At 39.8% G+C, this 15032-nt stretch overlaps 1 protein-coding gene across 6 annotated transcripts in view; it reads right to left on the bottom strand.

Moving 5' to 3' along the window:
* The window catches only part of By (focal adhesion protein tensin), a 161792-nt gene that overhangs the window by 91202 nt on the left and 55558 nt on the right, over positions 1–15032 (bottom strand). For 5 of the 6 annotated variants that reach the window (XM_083097614.1, XM_083097613.1, XM_083097617.1 and 2 more), the window contains exons 2-3: positions 14294–14402; positions 13700–13737 (exon numbers count right to left, since the gene is read on the bottom strand). In XM_083097614.1, the coding sequence (XP_082953740.1) occupies positions 13700–13737; positions 14294–14402 (147 nt within the window). Of the gene's footprint in view, positions 1–6388; positions 7121–13699; positions 13738–14293; positions 14403–15032 lie in introns of those variants that run through there. The other variant, XM_083097619.1, reaches the window with a different exon arrangement.

Genomic DNA, 15032 nt, shown 5'->3' on the forward strand with positions numbered 1-15032 from the left:
GCCGCGCGATTCGATGTTCCAAAGTGTTAATAATGCTAATACATTGACCTCGAGCGAAGCGTACTGGCGAGGCACATCAATATTCATTAGCATGGCTCGTCGTGCGCGCCGAATAATTGCGCTCGGTTCGTCCGTCGTGTAACCCACAAACCCACAATACGCGTTGACGCGTTTTACGCACGTTTTATATATGTGCTCGCTCGCGTCTCTTGGTTCGTTGAAAGGATTCCCTTTACCGTCGAGGATGTATTTACACACCTGCGACATTTGGGCTCTTTGTCCCGACATATTGTGACGCCTGATTAATGACAGATATCAGCTGAAGCGAGGCTCCACAATATTCGCGCTCATAAAATCCGATCGCGGACACATTCGAATGACGAAGCTCATAAATTCTCGCCATGAAATGACTTTGCCGGAATCGACGATGCTCAAATACGACGAAAACAATCGATTATTTAAATTATACTTTACAACAATAAAAAATTAATGCTTATTAAAATTTTTTATGTAAAAGAGAATAAGAATTAATTTGTAATCAATGAAACATTTTCTCTTTAATATTTGCACTTTTTTCAAGAAAATATACTATTACTGAGATATTAATTAAAAATTTATACAAATATAGGCTTTATTGTAGATGTAAAAAAATATCATTAACGTTTGAAAATAATCATATTTCAATCATTCTTGATAGAAATAATCTTGCTTTTAATGAGTATGTGATATTTTAATTTTATGATTGTCTATTTAATGATCAATTGTCATCAAGGAGAAATTATATTAATTTTCAACCAATTGACCTTTCGACTTATTTGCTCATCTAAAAAGGCCAAATTAACAAAGACAAAATTATCAAAGAGGACAGGTTAATGCTCGTCGGTGACATTACAATTATAAAACCGGCACAGGCCGCAGAAATGAGGCCTTAAAACGCCGACGAAGCGCCGAAATCGCCCGATACGCCCACTCCTCGCCACCTTCGTTATAATTTATTCGGCGATCGTAATTATCTCCCTTCTCCCGACGTTCGCGTCGCGAATCTCGAAATTCCGCAGTCCGGTTTTTGGAGCGGGACATCTCGCCATAATGCAGAGCGTGGCGGATCAATTTTATGCAGGTCGTTTATGAGCTCCTTATGAGCGGACCATACGAGAGGGATTCCATTGCGGAGGGAAGGAGAAGGAGAGATAAATAAAGAGAGAAAGAGAAATCGTAAAATGTTACTGCCGGTAATCTGAGGTTAACTCGGCAAGAACCAACGAGTTTCTGCTGCTTTCCGGCTTCATTCACAAGAACGAGAGACACTATATCGCGGACTGGGAATTCGGATGAGAGGTTTTACCATCATGCGCTATTTCTCCGTTTGAATTAGGAATATTCGTTACGCTTTTGCACGAATGAAGATTTGTCTTCTACCCACATCTTCGAGACGCGTTCGTAGCTCAAATATGTGTTTTTGGGAATTATCTTGAATTAACAAATGTAAGTACACTTCTTATAAATAATTGTTATACTTGCGTATGCATTTTCTGCTCTTATTGTATTTATTAATTTTGTAATTCTATCAAATATATATATTTTTTTTCAGGAAGATACGTGAAAAACAAAATGTGTCAAAAACGAAATATAAATGCGTTTATCAGAAACTCATTTCGCGTAATAAATGAAATGAAGCTAATTTTTCTTCACTTCGTAATTCGAAACCAATGACGGATATAGCCGACTTAGAAGAAGCCGACTACTCTTTTCCGCTTTTCCACTTTCCTCTCGCGTGTTTTTGCGGTTGACCGACCGGTGCGCCCGACTTTCCCGGCATTTCCCATTTCCGCGTTCAGGATATCCGACTTTCGCGTATTACAGAGAGTAGCCCGAGGAAGTCCTTTTATTCGCACAACTTCGTTCCTCTCGCAGCGACCGCAGAATCCTGCGACGGCGAATGCCTAAGAATTTAGGACGACCGCTTACGTCACGCGGTCGGCGGAAAGATCGCGATGACGTGGACACTAAATTCGGCGAGGGTTCTCTCGACGAGAGGGAATGATTATTAGAGGTCGTAAAACTGGTTTTTCGAAATCGCTCTGGCGCCGGGCGACAAACGATCGACATGCATTCGTTTGTTTAATTCACGACATTGTGTCGTAGCATAATTTGCGGGACACGCTTGACTTCATTCAATATTCCATTTCTCCTTTAACGTAAACAACAATGGTATTGCAATGATGTGAATGCGATATACGTGTGTTGTAATTATATACAGCTGTTTTCTCTCGCAAGCCATCTGCGATTAATTTCGTGATACAGTATAATTAATTGTGATATGTATTAACAGAAAACATTGATATATTTTAATCTTAGAAAAGATTAATATTAAAATTACTCTTTTAAAACTAATCTCTTAATTTACTGATGATTTACCTTGAGTTTGATTATATAATTGAATAAATCTTTTAATTTTGTAATGTTTCATGGCCGTATAAATGTTTTTATGAAATTGTAAAATAATAGGAAAAAATAACAATAAAATAATATAAAAAATTATTAAGTATATATTCAGAAGAATCACTAACAATGAATATTAATTGAAAGCATAGTTTCAGCTCGTTTTAGATAATGAAATTCTCTCATTGATTCATTTCGTCCGAATACTGACAGGTCTCATTAATTAAAATATATTGCAACATCTCATATATCGTTCGGATGTCGTTGCAAACATTTAATTCACGTACACGTGTTTGTATTGAGATACACGCATATGCGCGACGAAATTCTCGGAAAGATTATTTCGGCGCGTTTGTGAATTTTTGGGAGTCGACCTTGATGATGAGTCTCGCAATGCGGCGCGTTCTTGAGACTTTTTCGAAAAAAAATCCCTGTAACACCATCATCGCAATCAATTGAGGAGAAACGAGAGGCTGAACATAAAGTTCATCGGAAGGAGAAAGCTTGAGAATCGATATGAATGGATCCGCCTCCATTCCTGATGATTTGCGCTTCACCTCATTTGCATACCAATTAATTGATCACAATTACTGCAGGATTTATGACACCGTGTATGTTCCTGTCACTATAATCCTTGCTGAAACACACTCTTTTTGTCTCTTCCGTTCGTTGAATATTGCCGATGAAAAATTATTGGCACTTCTACAATTCTCTTCGACGGCTTGCGTACAATTTATTTAACGAGGTGAGGAACTTCGAAGAAATACTTTCTTTTTTATGTTTTCTCTGTGCCAGGAATTTTCTCGCTATTTAAGTCGCGATGAAGATATACTAGTGGCACGCAGTAACGATCGCATCTGTAGACAATTTGCATCTTTTAATTAAGTATTAAGAGATCTACTTTTCTTTCTACTTCTCTTGTTATTGAGCCTTTAAATTTGTAACTTAAACTTTTTTCTTTTAAAGTTATCGTTACTCTACTTTTGTTTTATCTTAAGTGTTCTTTCATTTCGAAACATTTACGATTTTTTTTCATATTATATCTCTTTTCATATTAATCCCCGCAATTTATTAATATTTGTTCTCTTTCATTCAGAAGTTAAGCGCGACGAATCTTCAAGGACTTACGTCAGTCTTCATTATATGTTCACACACATCTTCGCAGTCCAATTCTTGACTGTCCAAGGTCGAATATCATTTGACTGACTTGATTCATTGAAACAAATTGCCATTTGCAATAGAAATAAGAACACTATTTTAAAGCCTCAATGCTTTTGTGTTGCATTAGTCTATATTATAAAGATTCGGGAGGCAAAATTGTACAGGAAATATTGCACAAGATTTAAGAAAATTAATTAAAATTTATTTTCCCACAAGAGAAAGAAAAAAAAGTTTTAAAATTTAAATTTCAATTTTTCAAAATTAAATTTTTACTAAAGTTTGAGCTGAAAATTTATTTCAGGATGTTAGACTCAAATTTTAACGTTAGACAGAGCGCTTACACAGCGTAAAGCAAACCATAAAAAACCAATATTTCTAGCGATAGTCAAATATAATCTTCTTCGTCACCTAAGAAGATAAGACTTGTGAGATATCCGGTCAGTAATGGAAGCAGAGCTATCGATTTATTTACAAGTAAAAATAATCAATATGATAATCGACGCCATTTTTTAATTTTATCATTGCGTGGGCATGCAAGAAAGGAGTCCAACTCTTTTTCCCTTTCGTTGGCCAGTCGCCAAGAACACTTTATCGAAGAACATATCTGGATCGCGCATAATGCGTATTCGGCACATGAAAATAGGCCTGGTTCCGATATCAAAGAGAAGTGAAACAGAACCCTCTTGTGTGTGTGTCCCGTATTTCTTTTTTAATTTCCAATTTTTGCGATCACGGCTGAAAAATCGCGAGATATAACGCGGTTAGGCTGAAGAAAAACTCAGCGTTGTCTGCCGCAATGCAAAAGCGGCACTTCTTCGACGCGCAAACAGTACCATACCTGTCAGAGGCCGTTATCTAATCGAGAATGGGCCTTATCGCTTCCCCCTGCCGCCTCTCATTCAAACATGACCTCTCTAGAATTGCGAGACGCCGCATAAAAATTACGCTCAGCCTTGCAACGTTTATGTATATTCTATAGTCTCATAGGGCGTATAATGTAAAATGAATGTCCGTGATATATACGATAGGAGTCACGCACGAGATTTTTTCATTTGATGCACACTTTGCGGTGTAAAAGTATCAAGATTAGCCGCTTCAGTCTCTCGGAGACAACAACGGTATATCACTCCTCATTTATCGTCTTTGTGAATTTGAAAGATAAACAGGCGAATCAAGAGATTGCATGTTTTCCTCTAAAGAGCGATAATGACGGTTACATACTGCCAGATTGCAAAATGCTATATGCTAAATCTCGCGACCTAACGAATACGATATGCTTGACATTTATATCAATTATATAGATAATGCGGTGAAAAATAATTATAAAAATGATTTGCCCAGGAAATGTTTATTATCAATGAACTTAGCATTGCAATGATAAAGTTGCGGAACTATGTTTGTCGCAAATATAATCACATATATTTTTATGATCAAATGCATACTGATTAAATTGCAGATTTAAAAAAAGCAAAAACTTATTGTATGTAAAATTTATATAAAACATGTACCATAAAGAACCTCTTTTTTGCAGCTCTCAAACGTTCATTACTCTGCAATTTTACAATCTTATCAGCCGATAAATCCAAGTAATTTCATTGGCTGGAATTCATCTAAGGTCTATATATTTTCGACCCAGTTTCAGAATTATTGACATGGGAATTCGCGCCGTTATTTCGCCAGGTGAGATCGCAATAGCCCTCAACTAACACGCGACAGCTCTTGAAACACTTTAAGCCTAAACTACTCCGCCGTTTGTGCAGCTCTTCAGCTCTTGAGCAACAATCGTTGCGATAGAAACAGGGCCTTTTCAGCCCGCGTAAACGTCGCGAGCGCATCCCGACAACCGCCGAGCAGACGCGTCAGGAATTTCTCTTCTTCGCTAGAGCTATATACATACACGCGGCGAATTTAGAACGCAACAAGAAGAAATCGCGACGGGCGACACGGGGAAGAAAGAGGGGCGGGAAAGACGGCGGAGCGGCTAACAGAAGACAGAGAAATCGAGGGAAGAAGGAGCGCCATTTTGATACATAACAGACATTTGCACCGCCAGAGTACTGGCACGTCCGACGGCGATGTCGAGAAGAATTTGCATGTCATAGATATGAAAAAGATGCAATGCAACGTTATCTCGCTGATTTAAATGTAAATTTATTATTTATTCAGGAAACCCTGTTCCTTAGATTATTCAATCAAAGTGGAGCAGGTTTTTAAAGACCTTAATCATGCTAATACGCTTGCTTTCATAATAATGTTTTTAATAAACGGTTCAATTTAATTAATTTTGATGAAAATAAACTTAAAAATTAATTTGTGCAGTCAATTTATACATGTGTGAGACGGACAGTAAATATATTTCTCTTTTTATTCATTTCTTTGATCGACCCCTCTCTTTATACGATGTACATAACTTTATATCTATATCTACACGATGATACTGAAGTTCTCTTTTTACAACATCACGCCGCGATTACCACTATTGCTTATCAACCGTAATCGCACATCGGTACAAGGATCAGCATCAAATCTGACGCGCCGAGAATCCGAACATCAAAGAGGATCTACGAGCTCTACGGATGTTCTCTCTTTGGAGCCCGAGGATCACCTTGAGCGAGGCGGGATTAATCCGCGATTCGAGATTGTCAGTCAAGAATGGAACGAACCGTGATTTAAATATCTAAAGCACATATCGCGAGAAGTATAGCAGGGGGGATAAAAGAAACATTACATACGGCGGCAAGATATACAACGGCAAAGGGAGAAAGAGAGAAAGAAACGCGAGTACCTCATTGGTGGAGCCGTGACCGTTCATCTTGCCGTCACCTCTGGTATCCCATTACCGGTCTGCGGCGAAACGCTCCGAGGATCGTTCACCTCCCTGCATCGGAACTCGAAAATGGCACATCCCGTCCTTGACGCGCGCGTGCGTTTTCGCGAGGACTCTCGATTTTCGGACGTACTTTCAAGGTCACCTCGTCGCCTTAATATCGGGTTCGACGACCCCCGACGAAGATTTGCATCAGTCCGAGGAATGACGAGAGACCGATCGCTACGAGGACCGATTGGCGATTCCTTTAAGAACAAGAAACGTGGAGTAGCCAAGAGACCTTGTGCTATTCGCGATCCTTATCAATGGCATTCAAGGATGACTAATCGACATTGGACCACTCGACCTCGTCGTCGAAAGCCGCGACCGGACATCAGCCGTACGATTATACAGTTCGATAGATTCCTGATCCTCGATCCTCAGGATCCACTGATTCATGATACGCTCACATTGCTCCGATTGTTGGAGCCGCACGTGTCAGATAGGTTCCTCCACGTTGACATTTCGCAGATCGTTCGCGTGATCGTTCCAAGGATGTTTCGGCGCGATTTTCGGAGCCGGTTTCTCGCCAAGGTCTCGCGTGTCGGTCCCCGACGATCGTTGCAGAAAAGAAACGGAGCAAGAGACCGCGCTGCGCCGGCGAATCGATCTTTCCCACGTCCTTCGCGTCGGAGCGCTCTTCGCGGACTGGAGAGCGCCGCGGCGCGCGTGCACGGAGCCCATCGCTATCGCCGCAGGTAGACACCCCACTATAGCCGCTTGAAAATTCGTGGTCGCGAGTTAATAACCCGTTCTCCCGTGTACACCAAGTCGCGCGATGTGCGCGGGCAGCCGCGTGCTGGCATGTCGAGCTCATAAATGTGCCGAAAAAAAATTTCTAGATGTTCGATACCGGCAATTATTAACCGAGGATGCAAATTTCGACAGAACTCCGAAGATGAAGCTTTGCAGATTTTTCGAGGGTTCAGTTATCTTTAATTGTAAACATGTCGAACGACAAGTATTCCTTTCATTTCTTTAAATAAAAACTATTGTCTCATATATGTACATTTTTCAAATAATAAAAAGATTATAATATTACTGATTTTAAATTGAATCGAAAGCATCCAGAATCGAGTTATTAAATTTCATAAGTATACAGGGTAGAAGAAAATTTTCGATTTTTTAATAGATGCAATTAGAATTGCACAAAATTCCAACATCTTAATATTATCGAAATTCGAGGTAAAATTAAGACAAGTTTTTAATTAGTTGTCAAGACAATATTAAAACTAAGATTGTCAATTATTGGTTTTTAAAAAAAATTAAAATATGTATATTTGTAAATTAGATGAGACAAAAATTATATTACACGAATTTAAAAAAATTTATTTAATAAATAAAAATATTTATATTAATAAATTAAGGCACAATTAATATAATAAACGAAATAAACAACGTAAAATTTTACACAATTATTTAGCTACATAAAACGTTGCATACAACACATATCACAGTTCACTGATTGTGAGCATGTGAGCTGCGTCTGCATTTTGATATCATTGCAACTGTCTTTTCATAAAGATAACGAATATATACATATATAAAATATTTTCGGAAAAAATAAATAGTAATTTAATTATCTTTAATTACATAATAAAGATTACGTTAAATATATTATTTTAAACAATTGTCCAGTATCAAATAAAAATTGTTAATAAAATCGAGATAAGATGAGATTTTTGCTACAAAAAAATTCATTCAAGATTAAGACAAGATTTAAATTTTCGAAAATTTTTAATATCGATACAATATTTTTACGAATATTGTCTTGTCTTAAATCTTGTGCAATCCTAGATACAATCCCTTTTTGTATGATTCGCAATCTCGATTGTTGATCACGACTATTATCAACCAGTAATCCGTTTGCGCAACACGCGACGCGAGGTATCAAGCGTCACGATACCGCTTCAGATACCGCGACATTTTTTCGCGTCTTTCCTTGCCAATCGCCGTTCGATTCTCGATCGATCAGTCCGGTTGGCCGCCACACAGTCCCAACAAAATCCCGTTACAACCCTCGCACGCGATCGCATCGCATTTCCCTTCCGCGATCCGAAAACGTGCGATGATGCACGTGCGTGTATCGGGACTGTATCTCGGCTCGGAGTAACTCGCATCCCACGAGGTGTCGTGATCGTTTAACTTAACGCGCCTGCCTACATAATTCGTCGCTTATGTACTGAATCACAATAATTACTGCCTTTTCGTCGAAAGTGTGATTACGATAATTATACGCCGTGGCATTGATCGTACGAGTGGATAGTGGAAATGAAGAATTTCACGCGTGCGATATAAAGTTCGTGAAGTAAGGTGATTAACTCTCGGGTCGGCTCTTTTTCGCAGCGAAAGATTGCCTGGTATTATTTTAGAATAAGCGCCAAAACATGACGGTAAAATATCTAATGAATAAAGCAACTATTTTTACAAAAGTATTTTTGAAAATTAAAATAAATTATGAAAGAATTCTACAAAAATAAATATATAAATTTTCTCTCTCTCTCTCTCTCTCTCTCTTGTTCTCTTTGCTTCTTGCTCGCTTTTTATATTCATCCCTTACTATATTTAATACATAATTTTCTGCGTGATACTGATTTTACTTAATCAATAACATCTCAAAGAATGTCTAGGAAATTCATAGCTATTTCCCAGCGCGGAGAGGTTCGGTTTCAAAGGGCAAATCGATCTCACCACAAAGCCAATAATCCGGCATCCCAGCTCGTCAAAGTAAACGAACATTACACACAGGCGCCTTACCGAGGCACGATGCGACCCTTCTATCGGCAAACCCTCACGTTCTACGGAGGTCTCACGTGATCTCTCGCGTTTGTGCGAACCAGCCCTCTGCCTCCCCCGCAGCATTCGAGCTTTCCCTGCTTGATCGAGTACCCAGACTGCCATTACGTTACATACCCGGTCTCTCACACTCGTCGCATAAGAGAATCTCGCCGTTCGGGCTAATATCAGTGCGGCTGCAGATGCATCGCCGCACTACCGTATGCGCCAGAATACAGGTCTAGGGGGTCAGCAGTCGGGAAGAGGAGGGAGACACCGAGATGTCGTGGAAGAGAGGCCTCACGATGTCTGGTTTCCCCGGTTCTTGCCGCCTGTTTACTATCCTGGAAGACCGAGCCTGCTGGTACACACAGCCTGGTATGGTAGCAGTCGCCTGTTTCGTATTTGACGCGGCATAACAACGGAGAAAAGCCTCGGCGCGGTTCAAGGTACTAAAAGGGCCTGCTTTGCAGAAACTATCGGCCATTGCGAGCACTGGCTACCGGTTCGCCAGCGACTGGAGAACAAGGACGCATTGCGGGGTGAAGGTTACGGATGATGAGGCTTCGATTATTCAAGCGGACTTTCGAGATTGCAATATAATTTATTTAGAACTGTCTCCAGCAGATTATTATAATTGTTATATTTTTTGGCGTATTTTATTGAATATATATGTTTTATTATATTAGCAAATTATTTATTGTTGTTGGAAGAATATAATGTATGCTTTGAGCAGATTTACTGGATTTTGAAGTTTGTAAATTCTTCTGGAGTTGGATCTTTCAGTCTGAGAGTACTTTTATCCATAATTTATATTTATATAAATGCTTCAAATATTCTCTGAATAAAAGAGATCAGTTTCCAATCGATCATGAATAAAAACGCTTCCATCTAAAGCAAAGGCGAGTCGGAGACGAATCCCTAGTCTCGAGAGATCACGATATTTCGGAAGAATGTACCGAATGGCGATCATCAAAGATGACTTCGTATGCAGGCGGAATCGCCTGGAGGCGTGCGGAGATTTCGGGACCGATAAAAAAGGAGAAAAGTACCGGGGGCGGGTGGAGAAAAAGGTATATCGCGTAGAGACGCGGGGCGAGAATCGTGTGACCTTCGATCTCGAAGGAAACCTCGGGTTCTCCATATCCAACGAGTGATGTCGTTCGTTAGCTCGTACCATCGGTCAGGGGCTCTCAACTCGCTCTATCTGGAATTCCAGGAGGAGCGGCCCGAGTTACGACGATGATATCAATACTCGCGGGAGATACACCGGCGGAAGAGGAGAAAGAGAGCACCATATCTCGCGCGATATCATTGTAGCGCGCTAGCGTCTCTTCTGCGGGGGTACATTGTCTGTCAAAAGTTCGTAGAAATCGTTGAAAAAATGCAATTTAAGCTCTAAACATGAAATGCATAGGTTTATTATGTGAAATACTTTCTTTAAAATTAGTAAATATTGAATAGATTTTTTTATTATCAATATGCAAAACGTCGCATGATAGATTCTCTATATTGTAGATTCATTGATATTTCTCAATTATACTTTTATTATATCTCCTAATCGAGATATCGAAATATGAAGAACGTATTATGGTCGAACAATATGTTGAATATTCGACATGCGATCGTTATTTACATCGCTATCATATAAAAGACAGCACGCTTTCCTAACGGAGAAGAAAATTGAAGGATTTAAACAACAATTCCCATGATGAAATATAAACAAGTCCACGTGAAACAAGGGCTTTTTCATGCCGGTCAATAAAACGAACTCGTTCTCCAAGTTCTCGGATCGTTATTGCGCCCCCGCTGAAGCAGATAAAAACCGCTACCACCGGAATTCCATGTGCGTCACGTTCGTGCCGCGCGTTTTGAAATTCGAAGCAGGTTCCGGTTCCTTCCAAGAGTCACATGGCTCAACAGCAGGGTCCGCGACTCCTCTCTTCGCGGGATTGTTGTTGTCGCATCGACCTCTTCTACTCATCCTCTTCCTCCTCCTCCTCCGCATTATGATGTAATCCACATGCGTCTCCGGGGTTCTCGGATGTACGAGGTATCTATACCGCGTCTCTCGTCGCCTTGAACTTAAAACATCGTATATGTACCGATAGAAGACCACACGTGTATAAGCTCCATACGATCTTTCGCGTTCCTAACGAGTGTGCATGCTTTGCGTCAGTGATGTAGAATAGTGTCGGTGCTTCAATAGCGTTGCATTATATCATCGTATTGTCACCGTTAAATTTTATATAATGATTGACGCTAAATCAAATATTAATTTAGATCGATTAATTTAGGACATTACGGAATATGATTTGGGCATCTCTTTTTGCAGAAATGTGCAATTCGGTCTTCGGACATTTGAAAGATACGATTCTTCTATATTTATCACTTTGCAATAATTCTCACCTGTTCACTTATCTTTTTTCTTGCGGCCGTTTGCTTAAATCTTTTTCATCTCATTCTAGCCATCTCTGCGGTGGATATGACGTAGTATTTTTAAGTTCGGCGCGCAATTATGCGTTTCTCATCGAGAAGGGAGAAATGACGATCGTTTGGCGCTCGTAAGCGTAATGAGTTCGCGTTACTAATGACCGTACGTTTGTGATCATGGCGAAGGACCGGATGCCGCCAGACTTGCTGATCAATCGACGATAGTCGCGACAATCTTGGCAATTACTACGAGCTCGTTTATAGCCCCCTGACATTTTTCTCGCGTGCACGAAATATCATTTGATCGCGATCGTTAATTTCGCGGCAGCTTTGAGCGGGCAATCGCGTATCTCGTAGCAAAGTGACATTTCGAAGAAACGCCAAAGGACGCTTATATTGGATGTCATCCTCGTCGTAACAAGTTCTAAAACGTGGTTGCACTTTCCAGTTAATTAATTCCTCAAGAGCGTCAAAGTCTTTAAGAATTTGTAGCGAATCGCGATTTGTACTATCAACGAATTTTATCTCATAATTTTATCGTATATATTAAAATAAAGATTCAACCCTTCTCCCTTGTAAAATTATAAAAGATGATCGCAATATTTTCCAAATGACACCGACATCTTTTAGCAACTTTTTGCCAATGGTAACTATCCATGACATCCGCGTAAGCCAAGATTACACTTCCTGGGTGTAACATCGTCATTTTCGCCAAGGAAACGACATGGTTAATCCGCCCTTTCCGGCAAAAGTGCAGAACGACTGCGACCGCCGCTTTTACCGGAGGAAGCAGTGCTCCTCGGTCTGCGCTTCTCGTGTCTGACGCACGTTCTTCTCCATGTCCAGCAACATTCAGTCTCCCACAGACACTCAGGCTCGACACGAGCGCGTGCTGGAGACGCGCTTATGGGTATGTTCGGCCCTATCTCTCTCTTTCTCTTTCTCTTCATGCGCGAGCGTGACATAGGAGTACTTGGGGATACGAAGAAGGTAAGGTAAGTAAGGCTCGTGCTCTGTCCGGTGACTGAACCCACACCGCATTTCACGTAAGGAGCGCACATGCATGCACCAGCACACACTTGTAAAACCGGCGAGCACATACACACACTCATTCGCCCGAGACATCAGACCGAAGGGAGAAGAAGAACCGTTTGGAGAACCGAGAATCTCATCAGTTAAGATATCGACGTGCTTTTTGGATTGAGGCATGCGATGGAGATTTACCGCGCATACGGGTGGAAGCTACTCATTAATCCGTGTTATTTTGCTATCGCGCTATCGACCCCTAGGCCGTGAGAAGAACGATTATTACTTCGAGAAGTAGGTGCAACGACTGCGAAATTATGTGACGTTAAGAGAGATATTTAGTTTCCTGATTCTTATTATGGAATTTTTATTAACATCCGTGCATCTTGAATCTTGCATCTTGAACAAGTTTCGTGAATATCTTAGAATATTTTTAATATTATACTGTATTAAAGAAAATTGTAAGATATCGAACTATGTTACAAGAATGCAATTCTAAAGTTATGTTACATTTTTGTCGAATCACTGTATAAAACAGAGATTATAATACGTGAATAATTCCCACAAATTTGAGTGTCACTTTTAAAAAATTTTTTTTTAATTTAAGAAAATTTTATTTTAATTATCTATTTTCTTAAAATTTTCTTTATCTTTGTAAAGGAACAAAGCCGATATATCAGGTTGAGCCTTGGCTTAGCGTTTCTCGAAGGCTCGAAGGGTTTGTTTAAGTATCAGGAAGTACGCGGAAGAGCGCGGCTGCATGGAAGAGAGGCTCTTCATGGAAGTGTGTGCGCATCTTTGCTCCGGTCTGTCATAAACTTTCCGAGAAGGAGAGTCTTGATTACGAATGTCATGATTAGGAGAAGTGACATATTCACGACAGTCTAATCGCAGCGTTTGCATTTGCGGAACGCTCGCCACGAATCTATTATGTTGGTCGAAGGAAAATCAAAAGCAACTATTAAAAGGAATGACAACAAATTTATGATCACGTACCTTGTCCTCGCATGTCTTATGGCAAATGTACTTGCACACTGAAACAAAAAAGAATCGAATGCATAATATAATTTCAATCAGATGCATTAATTCTAATATCTGATTCCTTCCGTGAGATTTATAAGCAAATTTTAATCGAACGGTAATAATAGATAGAGCTCTGGAGTTTTATTCGTATCAAGCGTTGCAAATCGATAAAATCACCGTTGTATTAAGCATTATAATCACGTCTTTGATTTACGCTGTCATATTAATATACATGCTAATTACCCATTCGATGCGAACGTAAGAAATCAGTCCGATTTAATCTTCGCATGTGCCAATGCGCGTGCGATCGAAAGCGCGTTTTTACGCTTTTATTAATCGTAATAATCGTTCGATGTAATCTGGAGCACCCGGCAACGACTTAATAGCAGCAATAATGTTGATAATAATAAGAAGAAAAATATCGAGTTTCGACCCCCGCAGCGACGTCGTTCTAACCCGCACTTTCCCGCCAAGCGGAGCTTCCGTATCTACGATTGATTCCAGAGTACTACCGACGAGAGCCAGCTGTTACTCGGTACCCTGAAGGGAATGATGTTATCGACTTACCTCTGCAGCAGGAGGCTTGCTTGATCACCGCCTGGTGGCACAAATGACATGGTCTGGGCTTGCGCAATTGCTTGGTGCGGAACACGTGGCACTGCGGTTCAAAATCGCTCTAAAACATGGCAAGGAGAGGACCTAATTATTATAATGATCGTGTTTCAGATAGGGGAAAAAAACGACTGGCGCCATTTCGCGTTTCTTGCGATCGAGTTTTTCGTCGAGATCGATCAATTAGTCGCGAGAATCTCTCGAAGGATTAATCTCGTTAAGGCACGGCATTATAAATGAGTAGCCTGTTCGACAGTGGCACTCGAGGGGGGAAAAATGCCCGATGTTTGAAACGAGGTCGCAGATATATATCTCTTGGCTACAGCAAGGGCCATTATAATGTGATGAAATATTTACGAGCAAAATTATTAAGATTGAGAGATGCTTATGTTTAAACATGCTTTCATCAATAAATACATGGCTGCTTGGATGATTTATAAATGTAATACATGTTTATATATTATATCTGAATATTTATGATATTTTTATTAGTCTGTCGTTACTTATTAATATTCCATTTCGTATAAAAGGGAATTTACACTTTTGTCTTAATAAACACTGTTATATTAATGTTATATAAGAGTAATAAAACAAAATGTTACAAGTAATATACATAAGTATTATCGATAAGTTATTGATTAATTGTCAATTCCAATATTATTGTATACTATTATATGACATTATTATATTCCAA

The sequence above is a fragment of the Camponotus vicinus genome, unplaced genomic scaffold, assembly GCF_025532165.1.
Source record: "Camponotus vicinus isolate PSW18456_S1 unplaced genomic scaffold, iyCamVici1.0 SCAF_4, whole genome shotgun sequence".
Lineage (NCBI taxonomy): Eukaryota > Metazoa > Arthropoda > Insecta > Hymenoptera > Formicidae > Camponotus > Camponotus vicinus.